At 41.7% G+C, this 19,470-nt stretch overlaps 1 protein-coding gene across 2 annotated transcripts; it reads right to left on the bottom strand.

Moving 5' to 3' along the window:
- Positions 1–6,755: 6,755 nt before the first annotated feature.
- On the bottom strand, positions 6,756–19,216 carry NTPCR (nucleoside-triphosphatase, cancer-related). Of its 2 annotated transcripts, XM_086627458.1 has the most exons (5): positions 19,183–19,216; positions 16,462–16,624; positions 15,270–15,366; positions 12,428–12,637; positions 6,756–7,867 (listed from the first exon to the last, which is right to left on the bottom strand). In XM_086627458.1, the coding sequence occupies exons 1-5, from the start codon at positions 19,214–19,216 to the stop codon at positions 7,799–7,801; spliced, it is 573 nt and encodes a 190-aa protein (XP_086483584.1). In that variant the 3' UTR covers positions 6,756–7,798. The 2 variants fall into 2 exon arrangements, with proteins under 2 accessions (XP_086483584.1, XP_086483593.1); XM_086627467.1 differs by lacking the exon at positions 12,428–12,637.
- Between the last annotated feature and the right edge of the window lie 254 nt (positions 19,217–19,470).

Here is a 19,470-nt window from a genome sequence, read left to right as displayed (position 1 = left end):
GGAGTATTCCTAGTGAGGGGCCACATGCTGCTTAGAGTTAAATAAAGACAAGAGTTAGGTCAGGGAGCTGCACGTGGGCTTAGGTTCTTTCAAAAGTAACAGGCAACCTCCAAATGTTTATTTTTCTAACTTCTACACAAGAATACTATGGGGCAGATGTTCTTCAGCTAAAGGCCTTGGCATGGGTAGGGTTGGAAGATGTCCTAAAAAACACACAGTGCCACTTCATCTCAGGTTCTTGTAAATCCTAGAACAACGAATACAACCTGTTTAACGTTCCTTCCCCTGGAACAGTTGGAATCACAAATTAATACAGTGGGAAATACTAATACAACTCAGTGAAAAGCACACAAGACATCTCTTTCCTGCCATAACTAAACAGCTGATTGCATGCAAACTAATTGGCATTTGATATATAACATATAGCAAAAACCAACTTTGAACAGAAGCAATGAATACATAAAAGAACAGTACAACATGTACTATACATTAGAGCTAAATCCGATTTTTTTTTTAAACACAAATCTCTCTTATTTTTCTTTAACATGTTATGCAGGTGGTAATTCTGAATAGCAATATAGCATCACAGATTGATATACTGCATGCAGCCATATTGAAATATTGCGTGAACAAGCCATGCTACCCAGATTAACAAAAGTCAAGTGCGAGAAAAGAAAGTATCCCATGCATGGAAAGCCTTCAAAGCATACAGTGCACCTTATTTGCAAAGAAAATGGCTTTGCATAAACAGCTGCTCTTAGGTATTATCTCGTGCTCCTGTTTGGTTTACAGCAGTGTTTCTCAAATTCCAGGCAGCAGCCCACTTGGGAGTTACAAAAGGGCCCAGAGGAATCCTCCTCAAGGACAGGAAAGTGCAAAGCAGGCTGTAATTCTTGTCTGGAAGTGTTTGTATTAGGAAGGGAACAGCTAAATGCCTTTAATCGCTGGACACAGCTCAGTGTCCATAAACACTTGTAGCCAGTAATTAGAGCATTCCGATTTCTCTCCCCCAGAGAAACTGAGCTGCTGCTAATTTAATAGTAGCACAAAGACAGATGAGGCAAAAAGGGAGGCTGCGCTTTCATGCAGTTTGAGAAACACTGATTTACAGGAATGCATGACTACTTTGGAAGCCAAAAGGCTACAACAAACCCTTCCTCTACTAATAGCGTCTAAACACACACACACCTTCTCCTTTTTTTAAAAAAAAAAAATTAAAAAAAAATTGCAGCTATCCGTGTCTTGCTGTTCCTCTTTACTGTAACTACCAGAGACTGTTTCTAACTCTCAACACGATGATGTGCAGCCAGGCTGTCTTGTCCCAATTAACAAGAAAGATTTAACACGAGATGCTGTAGCTGTCTCATTACTGTTAGGCAACACACAGTTGCATTCTGAGCTTCCTACTGTGCCACACTTAAGATTATAAGTAGTAGAACTAAATGACACCTAGTGAAAATAAAATGATCCAAGTATGTTTTGTGTGGCAGCAGTTTTTGGGTTTTCTTTTTTATTTTGAATTGTTTTCACTTGTGTTCTGCCTTATGATATTGAGAAATCTATTGTTTTTCTTTCACTTCAGATCTTGATGAATTAATTATTTATAAAGCTCAGCAAAACCTAGGCAAAATTCTCCTCATGTTCGCAAGGGCAAAAGCAGAGACACATGGTCATGTGCAGTTTAGGCCCTACAAATGTCTCCTCCAGCATCCAGGTGTGACATGGAAGAGGAAATTGAACTCAGCTGCTCCCTTCTGACTGTTTCTGGCAGATCGCACCTCTCCTCCCACCACCCTGCTCATGAAGTGCTTTGTTACAAATGAAGGCTGGAGGTTATACACGTAGGTGGAGTGCTTTTACTAACAGCCACCAGCCCCATTTCTGCCCAAGGGGCCTTTGCGTGGCAGTCTACTAAGATAAACCATCACTGCTTTGTCTTCCTAAACCCTACCTTGCATGAAAAGCACTAAAAACTCTCCCGTATTCAGTTGGCCTGACTTAGGCCTCCCATTTTCGCATCTTTAACTTAAGTTTGAATTAATTTCCATCAAAAATAAGTAACTCCAGTAGTCCCAATCAACTTAAATTACTCTATGTATCCAACTCAAGCATACTAAACCAGACTGGGAAACAGCTGCACAAATCCTGCCAGCAGCAAGCCACTGTATCTTAGTGCAGACCGAGACTCAGCAACACCACATTTCCCCAGCACCACGTCTTCTGTAAGAGAATCCACTATCTTCATGGCCTCTGGTACTGCACCCTAAGATAAGGCAGCTGCCTCACAGTTCTCGACTTAGTTCAAGCCACCAGCCCCTGGAGCATACCTCCTTGGGGACAGCAGTGTGCCATGAAGCCCAGCCTCCTGCTGCACAAGGTGGCTGCCAGAAAAGGCATGTCTGATGAAGCACTGCACACAAGCTGGGCAGAGCAGGTGTCAAGGTAAGATTCAAAAATAAGCTCCTTTTTGCAGCCATGTCTTACATGGTTTTTATTTTGCCTTGAAGTTGTTTCTGTAGCATAGCAGGTTGAAAAAACCCAAGAATAACCAATTTACAACAGTAACAAAGGGAAAAAAAAAAAAGATGACAGCACAAACTCTCCCACATTATGTTTCTCCATAATTTTGGAGATAGTCTGCTGTTACTAATAAGACTACTGGTACATGCAGTGTTTTTAAATATGGGCCAATCCTACAGAATAATCAGACACGATGATTAGAAATAAAACCTGGAACTAGGTCTGAGGTTGTATTGATTAAACCTCCTCCCGTGTTTGCATGAGGTAGAGACAGACCCGATTACTCTGTACATGACGGAAGATGCATTTCAGGCGCTGATGCACACGAAGCTAACAAACAGGTCTGTAACCTTTACACATGGCCTGATTTCTACAGTAAGTGCCCAGAACAGCTCTGCATAGCACCAAAAGGCACTTGAGTCCGTCAGAATGCTATTCTCAGCACCAGTGCTTAGATACTTTTAAAGGCTTTAAGCCATACTTTTATTCCTGAAAGACCTAAGCAGCTTGATACTTAACCTCGCACATGAGGTGCTTCAGAGTTGCAAGATGGAGGTACCTGTGAAACCTCTGGAACCCCACCTGTTGAGCAGTTTGGGGCTCTGAATGAAAAGCAAAAGCAACTTTCATTGCTTTTAAGTCAGGTTTCATATGACGATAGGTTTCATAATGCTAACACTGTTAAAACTTGGCCCTGAAGCTGCTCAGGCTGAAGTTTGCCTACATCACCTGTCTGACCTCTTACTGCAGCTGTGATGCAGGAAGGATGGCCACCACCAACACATAAGTACCTTTTATACGCAGTTCCATTCGGTTGTCAGTTTTGAAGATTCAGGTCCTATGCTTGAATTTTTCCAGAGCTGCAGAGACGCTTACTTAGCAGGGGCTGAAGGCAGAAGCCTGCCCAATGCACGTTCAGCCAGCCCAGAACCTTCTTGTTTCTATAACCTGGAAGTAGTGATGCTCCCATCACACCAGCAAGCTGAATGCATCCTTTGAGGAAATCATGCACTCGGTCCACAAGAGCATTTGGTACACGCGGTTCTTCGGTAAAAGTGTCAGAAGGAACAAAGAGATGGAGGCCCTATCTGGGGTTGAGCTGGGGGGAAGCAGATAACATCACCGTTGCTAAAAAGAAACATCAGAGTGATCTTGTCCACACTGGCTCAGTGGTGCCCTCACAACCAGAGAGAACACATTCTGTACAGCAGGCTACAGGAAGGAGAATACTGAGTATATGGTAAAACAAGCACACACGCAGTACTTCAGCCCTTGCATTAAATGTGGGATACTTACCCCCCCCCCCCCCCCCCCCCCGTCCCCCGTCCCATTTTGTTTTCCTATACTTTCATTAATATGCTCTAGTTTACATCATACAGTAAGAGCCATGTGCTATGCTCCTAAGGGTCAAACACAGCCTGAAGACCCAGCAAAAAGACTTTCAGTAACATTTTACCAAAGCCAGCCATAGGCTGCTGAACGGCTCACATCCACCAGGTATGCCAGCAAACCCCTAGCCTGGCCTTCACCTCATTTCCCACCACAGCAAGCAAGTAGGAAACAGTGACAGGCACAGCGTACAAAGTTTGTTTCCATTCATCCAAAACCAGAAATGCCGGAGGTCCTGCTGTTCCCTTCCTTTTGAAGCGTCATACAAACTCCTCCTATGTGAGGAACAGGAGTTCTCATTGAAGAGTCTCACCTCATTTTCACTGACAGAAAACCTTGGCATTCATTGCATTTAAGACAAATGTTAACAAAAAGGACTTACCAGTGTGAGTCTTTTTTCCCCCCGACAAGACGGCCAGATACTCTCAATATATCAATATCTCAATGATATTCTGAAGCTATTAAGTCCTTAGGAGTGTCTGTGATGTCATTCACAGCTTTTTTTTAAAAAACTATTTATTAGACTAAAGCAAGAAATGTCATCTGCATTTGGCTCCAATCCATCAACTGACAGCTCTTCTCTTGCAGGGGAATTTAATTTAAAGATTAGCTGAATTTTGTGCAGCTCATTTTAGAAAACTAGAATTACCAGTGAAATTCTCCAGCATGTAATAATCATCTTCTCATCAATGCATATGTTTTAACTACCTAATTATTGCCATATTTATATTACTCCCTGGATTGGGAACTGGTATTTAATTACAATATTTCACTAGTGCTTGTATATCCTTAAATCTGCAGCACAGACATGCTAATTATAATTAACTTTGCAGAAGGTCCAGTGTTAAAAGATTCAGCTCTCTCACTCAGCCTTCTCAGAGTTCTACAAGTCAAAAATTGTCTGATGCATGGTAAATAATGCAGGCCCTGTTTATTGCATGCTGTGCGCAATTTTATTTTGGAATTACAAGCCTCCTTGCCAAAACCATCGTTGATTCTCAGGCTTCAAGAGAGTAATTGGTACCTCATATTCTCCCCTTTTTTGCACCAATTAAAACCTGCAGGTGCACTAATGTTGTCATCTGGAATCTTGCTGGTACATCAGAGGTGATTTTCACCAAATGTGTGCTATTAGTAAAATCTCCCCATCAGGGGAACTGTGAACACTCTGTTTGTTGTTACAGCGCTCTCAAGGCCTTCCAAATATCTTACAAGTGCAAGACCAGACAATAAATTTTTTACCTCTAAAGTAAACACAGGGTGTTATAAAAACTAAGTTCACTTGGAAATATTACACTTAATATATATTTGAAACAGGTGAATCATTTCTTCAGGACTGTCTCAGATTTAAAGGCCAGACATGACTGTTAAGGTCATCTAGGATCTCCCACTGAACACAGACCACAAAATTTATCTTTAGTTCTCCTGAAACGCACTCTAGCTCAGAGAGAAGATGTGCTTAAAAAAAGAAAACAACAAATGAAAGACACTCGTCAATCTTGAGGTAGATAGCAGAAAGCAAGAGCCATTGATGTCAGTAGCAAAAATACCCTTTGTTTTAAAAGATCTGATACCTCACTTACAGTTCCAGTGAAGGAAAAATCCACTTTCATTTTGCAAGTTTTTCCACTGACTAACTACCCACACTACAAAAAGTCTTCCTTGCACCATGAGACAATGGCACAGAAGTACCATAAGCACACTGGTCAAAAGTTCCCCAAACCCATCATTACAATTCTCTTTTCTTTTTCTTTTCCAGTCTACTAAACGATGGGACTACAGTAGGCATTGTATACTATATGCAGGGCAATGTATCTACTTTTATGAGGAACAAAGATCACTTTAAGTCATGAGCTCTCAACAATACTCGCTCAACTAGAATTTGGAAAACTGAACACTGCCATCACTTCTTGAAGGATCTCCCCTCCCCAGCCTCTACAGAGTAGCGTCAAATATCTCCATTTTATTTAGCTTTAAAGGTCAGTCCTCATTTAAGACCCAACCGCAGTCTTACTAAAACCTTGCTAGACTTTGGGTAACTATTTAATCATTGAAAGAACTATTCTTTGGCAGCGTATTTTACAGCTTAAGAGACTTAACACTGAAACAGTAGGACATCCAACACTTAAGTGCAGAGAGGTTTCTGTTCAAAAGTCTATGGCACATAGCCCTGAAAAAGTTTACTTTGGTCCCAAGTCCTTCACCTCTAACAAGGTGTCTTGTCTGAGTAAGATGCCTGAAGTAATTAAGGGATTAGTGATACCTCCAGGGTACAGCCTTATTTTGTAAAAAGCAGCCAGGAGCTGTACATTCTCAAAAGAATGGGACTCCAGAGGAATTCCCTGTTTTCCAAATATGAAGAAGATAATACCATCCAAACGGATTTGGGCAGACTGGTAGTGTAACAGGGCAGGGAACAAGGCCACGGCATCCTTTAACATGGCACACACCTCCTACCATCTGCAGAGGGGCAATGTTTGTACCAGACCCTCATTCTGAATATAGAAAAGAGAAAGGACGTTCCATCCATGCTCCCAGCTGCTTCCAGGGCACCTGTAAAAATGCCTGTCCCAATCCAGCCCTCTACCAACTCTGTCAGTTTTACAGAAATTAAGAACTCAATAACATTTGAAAATGTTAGGAAAAAAACCCAAAAATTTGAAAATAACTTTTGAAAATGCCTTTAAATAGTTTGCTCATTTTAACAGTTGTTGAACTGAACAGAAAAAAGTTAAGAAATTACTGAATTATTAAGAACTTTTTACTGCCAGAGATGACTATAAATTGTACAATGAACAAGCGTGCACCTGGGAGGGAATTCTGTTTTCACAACATGCAAAACTGATTAAGTGGTAGCACTTTTCCTGAACACATGTGCACACCTCAAAGGGAAACACATTGTTTAATACTCTCAAACACTTCTTATTTCACCATTAACCATTAAGCATGTACAGAACTGAATAAGGAAAAAACCCAAACGAACAAAAAGTATCAATAAACATAAGAGGTTGTAAAAGCCATATAGACAAATGCAGTATTAAGTTGATCCTGACTTAATAAACTCCACATGAAAAACATAAGTCATGCTTTGACTGAACTTTACGGACTTGATTTATATATATAATTACTTTAAGAGAGTACGAGGCAGTATTGCCATCAGAAGTTGAAAATAATCCAAAAATGCAGCCCTCTTATCAACTACTGTCTGGGCCACTTAGGAGAGGGTAGAGTTCGTTATTTTTCCTCCTGAAGTGGAATTCTGTAAATGTCACTTGGGTCTACAGGAGATTTCCTTGAAATGCTAGATAACCCTTCTTACACTGCAACTGGAAAGAGGTGTGTCTGGGAGTAGGGGGAGAGTATCTGCTTATTTCTTCTACCTCATGAATTGTCAGCACCTATGCTGAAACACACTTGGACACACCTAAGCTGGGTCACCACCACCAAAGATATTTCTACATAAACCAGGCAGAGCACACAAACAATTTGGGCAGGGTTCTGTTCTGTTACACAAGGGCTACATGTTACACTCCACACCACACTCTGAAAGACTAAATTCTCAAACAGATTTGTCAGTTAATTGCTTTTACATGGTGTAACTAGGATCAGAGTCAGACCACCTAACTTTCAAATACCAGATTAGAACTGGATGTTAACTACACATCTGTGCAATTTTTTTTTAATAGATCAGCTTGTGAACTGAATAAACAAGAATCCTGCTATCTCATTTTCACATTTTAGAGTATCACCAGCTTTACCTTGCTTACGCTGAAGGCTCCAGTAAAGCCTCCAGGGCCTAAAGCAGGAAGGACAAACTCTAAAACATCGCAAAATGTTGTCATGTTTTGTAAAAACAAAAGCTTTGGTGTTTACAGGCAAGAAAAGGTCTTCATTTTCTGCAGGATTCCACAGCTGCCAAGATGTCTTGCAAGATGCTGTTTCTGTTTTCCTTACTAACCTAGAGAAAGAGAAATTAAAACTGATATAATCTGATGAATAACCTCTATATCAGTCTTTACTTCAAAAACAAACAAAGCAGAATTTCAAATGCATTTCTTTCTCAGTGGAGGAATGTTGAGTGTCAAACACCTGCCTTCTGCTACTGAGAACACAGTATTAAAACCACAAACCTGCATATGTAATTGAACATTCAATGATATTTTTTTTTATTTAATTACCCATGGTATTTTGCAGTATTATTCAGGGCTTGAATACCTAACACGAATCACTTGAAGAACCAGCATGTACTTTTGTCATTACTAGAAATCCTTTTCATTTGCCAAATATAATTTTGCTACTATAAAGTGGAGTTCTTATGCCTTCAGTACTCGAAAGGGTTGTGTTTATTAGGATGATAGACCTAGTCAAAAACATCTGCAATAAAAAAATAAATTACAAAGGGCTTAGCAGCACATCTCAGTATTCTGAGAAACCTTAGCATTGCAGGATAGAAACACCTTGAAAAAGAAGTAAGACTACTTGAGAAAGCTGGGGGGGCTTTTGTAGCACACTGAAGTATGTCTTTAGTTCACCAGTCTGTGGTCAAGTGAAAAATCCATATAGTCCAGTGTCTTGTGTTTTGCTGGGTCCATCTGCATTGCAGCACATGATGATTACTGTAAACTGCTGAGCAGATGCTAGCACTCGCTAGTCAGCTCAGCTCCAAGGTGCAGCAAAAACAGAGCACAGAGTTGGCAGTGGGGTGGGGAGTGGTGTAAATTACCCCTTCTTGATAGATCTGGTCCTGATACAGAGCCCAGCGACCCATGGTGCCATGCACTACTAACTCAACCAAAACCTGGGGAGGTGGCTGGGGTGGTGAAAGGGTTAACAAGCAATTGTGAAGTGTCAGCAAAAGCCTCATTTAAAAAAAGCCTAAGAAACTTTCCCCACTGTTCAGATCCCTGCAGAGAGGGCAGGAAGAAATCAGACAAAAACAGATGAGCCAAAAAAAAGTAAGGGCATTTATATTTTTAACAAAGTTTGAGAAGTGCTGTTTAACGAGGAAGGAGAGGCGCCACACTACGCATGGCATCAAACTCTCTACCAGCAAGGCCTCGCTGCATTCCCTGTAGCTGCTTTTATCATCTGTGCACAAGGGTTTGTATCTCTTCCAGTACGACAGTCAATACTGAATAGGAGAAAGTATTATTATTTCTAAATAGGTGACTGTCCTACCTGAAGAATTTGGCCCTCAGAGCCTATTGCTCTTTATGGTCATGGAGACTGTATCCAAATGCTGGAAACCAACACTGTAAAACCTAGAGATAGTCTATGCCACTTGAATTCAAGAGAGCAGATCAACACGGGACTGATGAAAAAATGACATTAAAAAAAAGCAACAAAAGGGAAGATCTGGCTGAAAATGTTGCTGTTTTTATTGAGTATCATTCCAAGCCTCTTATAAGATAAACAGAACACCCCACAATAACAAAGAGAGCAAGACAACAAAGAATGGAATTGCTCTTCAGTAAGGCTATTGAGAGACCTCAAGGCAAACCAGGCACAGAGCACAGATGAGCCAAACTCTAAATCTCACAGCAAGTGTCCTGATATCCTGACTTTCAAAGGACCTTCTAAACATTTAATAGCTCTTCCCACTGTCTCACAGCCAACACAAACAATACTACATTTTATCTATCCCTTTTCCATACCTACATGCCAGAAGTCCAGTGAGAGCAGCAGAGAGAAAGTGCCAAGCGCTGGGAAATTTTCACAACTGTTTTACAAAGGCTGCTTGATAGATATGTCTCCTCTTAAGATCTGGAGACACTCTGTGCAGGCAGTTTTCCCAGAGAGAACAAATCTCCCAGTATCTGTACTGAATGTACAAACAGATGGGTAGATTTTTAGACAGGGAGTTGAAAATAACTGTAGATGCTGCGTATACTAAGCATTTAGGTAATCTGGAGGAAAACTACCACCTAGACTCCAAGTAGGCAACAGTAGAAGACAAAAGCTTTCTTCCCCTAAACTGTTAAAAGTACTGTCAAGGAAACTCCTCTTGTACAGTCTGTTCAAATGGAACCTTTTCTTCTTCTAATCCACTTAACTACTTATTTTCTTTCTTAAAAGGTATATGCAACCAAACTGCACTAATGAGCTTCATGGAAGCAAAATTAGTAGATGGTAAAATGGGAAAAAATGAGTATGTGCCAGCTGCTAAGGATAATCTGATCCTATTTATGACACCGTGTCTGCAAAACTACACAGACCCAGGCAGTGCAAAAAGAGCCTCTGTAGTTTCACTGGAAAGTTTAGTTCTCAGCAAAATGGAATTGGGCAACAAAGGAAAAAAGTGTGTTAAATATCAGAGCTCCTGTCATTAAGTGCTCTACACATAATAAATTAAACATTTGGGACCAAATCCTCAACTGCTTTTAGGGCATCTGGGCCCACTCACACCAACTAAATATGCCTTCACGACAGAAAGGACTGTAAAACCCCAAACAGCTGTCTCTAAGCACGTAGCATCAAACATCAGAACCGTCCTTGTGACACTAAGAGAGAAGGATGACAAAACCCCGCGGAGTTACCTGAATGCAGCCTAACTCGTTATTAAGTGACAAAGCAGGCAGAACTGTTTTGAACAGCAGCCACCTACTTCTGCACACTTCCAGGCACCATAAAAGTTAGTAAGAAATTACTGGCCACAAGCTATTTGGGTACTCCAGGTTTTCTCTGTGCCACAGCCCTTGAAGAACATAGTTGGTGATCCAGTATTTACTTCAACCAGTAACAGCTCTGACTCCCCACAGGCAGGTTCTGTTCCTGCTCATGCACGTGTTTTAACTAGCTGGGAAAGAGCATGCAGCATGTCACTGGTGCAAGTGAGACAGATGCTCTCCTGCACAAGGCTTTAGCACGGCAGGTCTCTGCTCTCTGGGAACTACTGGAGCCCGTCACACATTTCACAGCCATGCTTTTGGCTAAGGGATTCACCAGAGCACTCTATTTGAACAAAGAAACCTGCATATCCTAATCTCAGCAGCACAAACAGGATGGCTTCGTTTTTTAGCTACAGAAAACACTGCTCCATTGAAATTTACAGGAAGACTTTAGCCAGCTGTAGTCAGTACTTAAGAGAAAGATATACTGGCAGACTGATACAGCTAACAACCCACGGCTGAGGGGCACAAGCTCTCAGAACATCACCTGATAAAAAGAGACAGCGGAAGCCTCAACAGCTTCCTTGAAAAGCCAAATGCTGTTTTCTAGAACTGTTTCCTCCTCTGAGAGGACCAAACCCACGCTATTGCCTTGCCGTAACTGCAGCCTAAGCACCGAATGACTGGTACTTTTCAGTGAGGCATTTTCCCTTCCCTCAACCGTAGGAGCGGAATGCTTACGTGAGAAAAGGAACCTTCTCTCATCTTTGCTCCCAGGATTGCTTTAGCATTTAATTAAACAGGCATTTAATTTAAAAAACAGAATTGAAGATGATGTTAGGACCACCAGCTAAAAGAAAGCTGAGGAACTTTTCTGAGCACTGCAGTTTTGCTAATCTCACTTTGAAGAGGAAAAAAGAAGACAGAGGCTTTGCTTTCTCTGCAGTCATTAAGATCATTCACTGTTGAGATAAGTGTTTTTTCCTTCCTCATTCACTTTGATGAAAACAAAGTAAACATTCTCACTGTGACCTCCATCTGATAAAGAACAGGTTGCAACAGTATACTGCTCTACAGCATATTACCCCTGTTAGTAAGCCAGGATGTGTAAGTCTCACTGAATTTACAAACTATAGATGCACAGTTCAGTTTTGGATATCTAGCTTTATTCTCTACTACAAATAGCACAAATTGAGCAGAAAAATAAATCAAAGGAGTGGAGGCTGCATCTAGCTTGTTTTTGTGAAGCATCCAGGATACACAGACACTAAGGAGACCTCATGCATGTATTGTTGTGAACAGGCTATATTTTGTTGGGGCAAGTTTTTGAGAACCTCTCTGGAACCGATCAGAAATGCACTTTGAGGCTCTAATATTCTGAAAACTATGCCTATAAAAATAACATAATGAATTCCAAAACTGGTTCACTGACTCCAGAGAAAGCACAGTCCATTTACAAGTGTCTTTCTTCTAGAAATCATTTCTACAAACTCCACTGCTGCCTTTTTTACATGAATATGATTACTAGTAATATTTCTACAAGCCAGTCTGAAAAAAAAATAATTTAAAATCTGACTGTACTTTAAAAGATTTAACTCTTAGTAATAATGAATACTTATACGGCAATAATACTACAGCAAGAAAACCTTTTCAAACAACTGTATCATTACTTCTACAGCTCCTCACAAGCAAAGCCAGCTGTGTGACTGCTACAGTAAGTGCCAACTGTGATTTTTTTTTTAATAAGGTGAACACCTGCCCATTAAGAATAAAATGGAAACTAAAAAGCTTATTTCATACAAGCTACCCACAGCTATCAATCGGCACCAACGATTAGTTTTTAAACAGAGCCAGCTACAAACCAGCAACCTAGAACAGAAGGCTCTTTAAGGATATTTAATATTACTCACAGTGAACACTTTAACATCTTTCCTACTTCTTATTTCTTCAACAAGATCCAGTGGCTTTCCCTTGGGTATAGGAATAGTTCCAAGTACCATGGTTCCTGAGCCAGCCAGCGTTTGACGAACAGCTTGAATAAAAGCCTGGCTGAAGAGTTCCATTTTACCGATCTCATCTATGACACAGATTTTTTTCTCTGCATTACTGCCATGGTTTACCTGGGGAAAAGTGCATTAAGAGACTGTAAACAACACAGAATAAGCAACAGAAATAATTTCTATGCTGCTAAAAGAAATTCCTCCAAAAGGAATCAATTAAATTGTAATACTGGGGAAAGTGGAAGAGTCAAGGCTGCTGCTGGTAACTGACAGACTTACAAATCTACCTTTTTTATTTCAGCACAGATTTTCGGAAAGATGAGAATGTATGTACAGCATAAATACCAACTACAATAGGAAGTATCCATAACATTAGTTTTCAAAGCAGAAATCTCACAGTGGTCCCATATGGGCTTAATTTGACAATTAAGAACTGCAGTTTGCCTACTAGCAGCTCTCAATCTGAGGGACACCAATTTTCCAAAACGTCACTCTTCCCATCAAATTACGCATTCAGAAGAGATCAACATCCACACAACACAAGTACTGAAAAAAAAAAAAAAGTCTTGCATCAAATCTAGATTTGGAAGTTTGTATCTGGAACAAAGGAGAGTCAAAACTAGCATTAATCAGAATCACTAGCTTTCCTCAAAGCTATCTGGCTAAAAACCAAGCTTCTTCCAAGCCTCTCACACCAGAACAGTTGTCTTCCATTTCTTTCTTGAGATACAGCTTATTCTATAATCCCCCTGGATTGTAGGATAGGCACCATACTAGAGATTAATCATGTTTGTGGTTTGTTTAGTGTGCCAAACAGTACCATGCTGCAGACTGGTGTGGGCAGTAGGGAAGTCTAGGAGACAACATGGGTCACAGTCACCAAGGGAATATATATATATATACACACACCAATACCAGTCATTTTATACAGAACCTAAATAAATAAATAAATAAATAAATAAAATCAAAATGTTTTCCCTTGTGAAGGCAAAGTATTTGCTTCTGGGAAAGTGGAAGAACTGTATAACATGCATCTTAAAATCTTTTCAAGTTAAGTCCCTGCTGAGTAGCTGTTTAATCTAAAATCCTTTCATAGATCAGTGAGCTAAAAAGCCAATACTAGTCACGAGGTCACACAATGAGAAAGAGAGCATTTTGCTTTGAAAAAATCCTCAGTCCTGCCTGGTAAAGTTTCCAAAACCAGAGAGATCATCCATTGTGGGATCCACCCCTGTTCTCACTGGAGAGAATGAGGGCCAAGCCTTAGGAGCTGAAGCTGTCCTCAAGGCTACATGGGCACACGTCTACTCCATGCTGCTCTCTGATCAAACCAGACCATACCTATGGCTCTCATGCCCTCATTCTTCTTTTGTCCCTTCTTGTTTCAGTTCTGTGATCTTCCTCACTCTTTTCCTCTCCCATTTTGTGCTGTGTACATGCATGAACACACTCCCACAAAACTGATTAAAAACACTTTCAACGAGAACAGGGTCATGCACTGTCCGACCCTGCTGCTCTCTTTTCTTCTTCTCTTCACTCTCTTGTACTTGCAGAAAGCTATACAACAACCAGAAAAATTCAACACTGCTAGCACCCTTCTAGCAAGATCTCTCCTGGACTTCACATTAATGCGGCAGTAAAAGGATTCCAAATACAGCGCTGGCTTAATGAAGTTGTCTTTATTAAGCTATCCTTCTGTTTACTAACATAGTAACTCAAGTTACAGTAGAATTGAACATAAACAAAATTGTCCCATTTTATGCAGGTTTCCTTTCTCCCTTGCCCCAACGTTGTCGCTTCCCTACTCTCGGACTTCAGTGTTCCTTGACAAAAACAAGAATCAGATCCTCAATCTCATTTTTGCTCCTTGCACGTCTTTGGCTTTTTGTGCTTTCAAAGTTCATCAAGAAGTCCCTTCCTCCTTGGCCCCTTGAGCTTTGGCAGTGTAGAAAAATCACCACAGGATTCTTTTCAGTAGTACAGCTCAGCAGTTGCTGCACACTGTGATGTTACTTGCTAAAATCAGATCAGTTCTTGTTTAAATTTGGAGAGGAGAAAGGTTGGAATGACAGAGAAGAGCGATAAGGAAAAAGAAATAATACTAAAATATTGCTTGCACTATTGTAAGAGAACGATAGGAGAAGGATAGGAAAAAGATTGTGTGGAAAGTCTTGTCACAGTCAGGGCATTCCTTGTGCAGCAGGCTAAATCCCAAAATATCAGGCTGCTATTACCAGTTAAAACGTACCAGTCTCCAGATATACAGTGGTAATCAAATATAACCACTGGATTCAAGAAACAAATGCTTCTACCAGAAGATGGGAATTAGAGCAAAAAAGTGAAAAAAGATGTAAAGAAGAGGAGCAGCAGCAAAAGCCTTTTACTTGGACCCACCGACTCCACCCAGTTCTGTGTGGTAAGCCACTCATATTTTGTTTGCTTTCCAATATGCAAGATGGTGGCATAGGAAGAAACTTCCTATTGGCCATTTCAGGCCAAGGAGGGCCTGCTCACAGGACGATGTCAGATCAAGAAAGAGAGGGGATTGCAATCTCTCAAGCACCACAATAAGCACAAGAGAACAAGACAGATTTCCCCCTCCAGCTTCCTGATCCTGGAGTCAATCAGAATCAGCAAAACCCAAGAAACAGACCATTTATTAGTATTAAAAACTAGTGCTCTACAACCATCTTCCAATAACACTGATTACTACAAAACATTCATTTTTCAACAGCTTTCATAAAATACTCACATTTCTCAGCATAGGTAGAACCAACTGCTCAAACGAAACAAGGTCTACGACATATTGTCCAACCCGGTATTCACGTCTTGAAGTAGAAGAATCAGAACTGAATTTGAAAAAGAGATACACAATTCCTTCTAAGTAAGTTTAGTGAGAATTCACTGTAGCCATTTCAAGTGGATTTATGAGAAGACATCCTAATAAGTCAAATCCCCTTAATTCCTCTAAGAAAAGGAAAGAAACTCTGTAAGCCATGCATTAAGTCATATTGCAGATAGCATACTTCCAGATAATAAATATACCATAAGCTATCTTCACAACTATGTAAGCTTGAATTTGAGCACTGTATGGAAGGATAATGGGATCTAAAAGCCAGCAGGTATATTTACACTGAAATCAAAATACATGCCTGCAGTTCAGATCTTTGATTTTGGTAAGGTGACACTACAGACAGCATCACAGCAGTAGCCCAAATCTCAGCACGGGCTGCAAAACCCTGAAACAACCTTTGAAAAACATTCAGACAGTTTGCATGTGCTGCCTCACACTATCCCAGGTGAACCTCCTTTATGAGCAGAATGCAAATTATTTAGTCAGATCAACTATGTTTGAATGAGGTGCTAACGTCACACCTGGACCCAGACTAAGTTCTGCACAAAGCATGAAAAGCTAAGCCTAGTGAATGAGGAGAGACTGTGTGCCTCTCTCTACTTCAGAGGGCTCTGAAACTCTCTTTTTCTTTAAATTTACATGTGGCATTTATGGGCCAGTCAGTAGCTCTTTAAAACAATGTTATATGCATTTTCCCTTTTATTTTTCACTTCTGTCCCCATAAATTAGCCGATGGAAACAAAAAAAAAAATCTTCCTCCCTGCCTACAATAAGCTACTGACCGTATCCCAAAGAGACTTGGCCTCACAATAAAAGGCTCGTCAGTGCTTCTTCTCTAATCTGGTGTAAAATAGTCAGTAAGAGAGAACAGCCTTTTCTAGCACATTTTCAATATTTCACTACGCAATAGAGACACTGTCTACATACACGATACAGGTATCAGCCAGGACATGAGAACTGAACAAAGAACCTGTCCACGAAAGCCCTATGTGTGCTGGAAATGACATTCTGGAGGAGCATTTAACATGCTGACAGACTGGGGCAGAAACATAAAACAATAAGCCCCTTACAGTTCTTAAAACCTCAGTACCTGACTCTAGATAAAGGTCCTCGTTTTCCAGACAAAGTGACAACATCAAATCCTGTTCTCCTGCCACCTTCTCTAACTTCCTCTGTGTAAAATCCATCAATGGGAATGCCAGAGGATTTTAGAGCTTGAGTGACTTTCTGGATCAAAGTAGTCTTTCCAACTCCTAAAAATAAAGAAGAAACAAAAAGCATACAGGATTAATCTTCTTCTACACTAAAAGCCCATTTTTAAACACCACAGTAATGATTCAGTTCAGCAGGAACATGGATTACTTTTTAAGTTTGCAAACTGTTTTTTCTAAATGGTAGGAAAGAACAGAAGCGCCTTTAAAAGTTCATCCTGTTCTGACACTGTAATGTTTTATTAGCATTTAAGAAGTATGTCTACAGTGAAGTCACAACAGAAAGGCACAAATATCCCAGGCTACCACTGAACTTGTGAGCTTAGACAGTGTGTGGGCAGGCCACAAAGCTTGCCCCAAGGCAGGTAAATACATGAGAGCCATATGGTTACACAACTGATATCCAAGCTAGCTGGAAGACTGACTGATGAATCTCCCTTTCTACCGCTGCTACTTACCACTTAAGAACAGAGCTGTGTTCATCACCCTTTTAGATCGTAAGGTCAAAGCTGACTGCTATTACCAGGAGCCTAACTGGCACAAGGGACACGCTACTTCTACTGATGTCCTACAGATGGGAAGCATTCAGTGTCCCTGAGATATCAGGTCCTACACGGAAAAGTATTTCAAACAACAGAAACATAATTCTTATGGTAGTTGAAGCAAGAGAGGTTTGGAGTAGATACAGGGAAAAGCTTTTTGATCGTGAGGACAATCAAGCCCTGGAACAGGTTGCCCAGAGAGGCTATGCAGTCTTCACACCCTTTGAGGTTTTCAAGAGCTGACTGGATAAAACCTTGAGCAACCTGGTCTGGCCTCACAAATGATCCTCATTTACACCTCCTGAAGTCTCTTCTCACATGAATTATCTTGTGGTCCTATAATCCATTTTCTTACCCTAAGACAGATCCTTAAAACTCTCACCACCTGCTGTCTCCTAGCACAGTCGATGTACCTTCTATGATGTGAGCGTTGGCCATGTTACAGATATCCTCTCAGTTCCCACAAAGGATCTATTTCTTCTCCTTTGCCTTTGTACAAGTACATCCCTTGACAATCTCCTTTCAAACTCAGCTTTATCACCTCTCACAAAATTCAATGTTATCACTTCATTTTTAACCATTGCTGTAAAAAAGAAAAAATCAAAAGACAGAAAATATCCTGTAGAATAAACCTTCAAATTCCTGAAGACAAGAAATATGGACCAAACGCAAGGTGCCTAAAGATGCCAACAGAAATCATTTCAACATGCACACACCAAATCCCTCCTTTAGACTTTAAGCAGATTTAGGAACTATTTTCTTAACAACCAATATCAATGGCAAAATATTCTGTGGCTTCAAGGGCACCTACTCAAACTATTAAGCAAACTTTTCAAAACTGAAGCCAAAGAGATTCCTGGCATTTGAACAACGATAAAATGACAAACACGGTACTATCAGTATCTACCATCTTTCTAAGGCCTTGTCTCTATAAGTGAATTTATACTAATTTGGCTAAGTAGATTTGCTATTTCTAATTTGGTTACTTTCATTCAGCAAATTGCCAAAGAAAGCTAAAACAATTCAAACTAAGTTTAAGAAAGCTTAAAGTTATACATTTAGCTAATCAAAACAGACCATTTGATTTCAGTTAAATGAACGGAGACAAGGCCTGACCTCTGCGTCTCCCAGAGGGCTGCCTTTATTCAAGTATACGGAAAGACAGAATGAACTGGGTGGAATGCATTGCTATCTCAACCTAGCAGTTGCATTTTAAATTAATTCCAGACAAGACAAGCGTCTACAAAAGGTTCACAAAAAGGAGAATCAGGCCGCCTGCTTTACTTCCAGACCACAAAAGAAAGCTTTGCAGTCATAATAACTGGTTTATTTCTTTATCAACCTTATAGTTCAACCCTCATACTATATCCCATTCTACCTCCACAATAATCAGATTCCCCTACCATAATAAACTACTCCACTGCTTCAGTCAAGGCTTGCCCACCTGCGATACCAATTATTACCCTATAACTGAGCACTGCTTAAGTTTAAGTGCTATGTCACTACAATTAAGTTACAGAAGCGATGAACGCTCATAAATTACTAATGGCTGAGGTTTAACTGAAGCCCCATGAGTTGTCCAAGGTTTCTTTTTTTCTCCCTCAGCACTGAACTGCAGGGCAGGAGCCAGGTAGAAAGCAGCAGCGTGTGGAAACGTACATAACATGGGATGGGACCGAGAGCTAAAATGGAGTTTCATCAGGAACAGCTTAATGAATACAGCAGCTCTGGCCCCAAGAGGAGCAGCTACAGGCCTGCGCGCCGGCAGCCAGCGCTACCTCGCAGGCAACTGCTGGGCCCGGCTGCGGCAGGCGGCGCTCCCGGGGCTCCATCGCACCCGGGGCGGGTGCTGGGGCCTGGCAGCAGGTGCCTTCCCCGGCTCTAAGCGCTCCGCAGCCTCGCCAGCCCCGCGCAGGGCGGCTGGCTAGGCCGGGCCGGGCCGGGCCGAGCCGAGCCGAGCCGAGCCAGAGCCAGAGCCTGGGGAGCGCCAGCGGCCGCGCCGCCTCCGCTCCCCTCGCCTCGCCCCGCTCCGCTTCCCGGACTTCCTGCCGCCGTTACCTGGGGGTCCCGTCAGAAAAACATGCTTCGACATGGCAGGGGGGCCGCCGACCGCGCTCCGCCCGCTCCCCTCCCCGACGCGGCCCGGCTGCCGGGACCGCCGCGCCGCGCCGCCCCCTCGCTCCGCCCGCGGCCCGGCCCTGCACCGCCTCCGCCTTCTGCCCGCGGGGAGCCGCTGGCCGCGCCGCGGTGCTCCGCAGGCAGCCACGGTAAAGTGGCATGGAGCCCCGCCGCCGTCCGCCCTCACAGCTGCGCCCCGGGAGGTGTCCCCCCGCCCCAGGTCCTGTC

Source organism: Tauraco erythrolophus, chromosome 2, assembly GCF_009769465.1.
Source record: "Tauraco erythrolophus isolate bTauEry1 chromosome 2, bTauEry1.pri, whole genome shotgun sequence".
NCBI lineage: Eukaryota > Metazoa > Chordata > Aves > Musophagiformes > Musophagidae > Tauraco > Tauraco erythrolophus.
This window is presented reverse-complemented; position numbering and strand designations above follow the sequence as displayed.

What these genes read in the sequence shown, in the direction of transcription:
- NTPCR (XM_086627458.1), bottom strand. Translation starts at nt 19,216, where the DNA reads ATGTCGAAGCATGTTTTTCTGACGGGACCCCCAG. An exon ending in TTCTACCTATGCTGAGAAAT is followed by an intron (nt 12,638 to 15,269) that starts GTGAGTATTTTA and finishes ACTTTTCCCCAG; the next exon opens with GTAAACCATGGCAGTAATGC. An exon ending in AAGATGTTAAAGTGTTCACT is followed by an intron (nt 7,868 to 12,427) that starts GTGAGTAATATT and finishes CTCTTTCTCTAG; the next exon opens with GTTAGTAAGGAAAACAGAAA.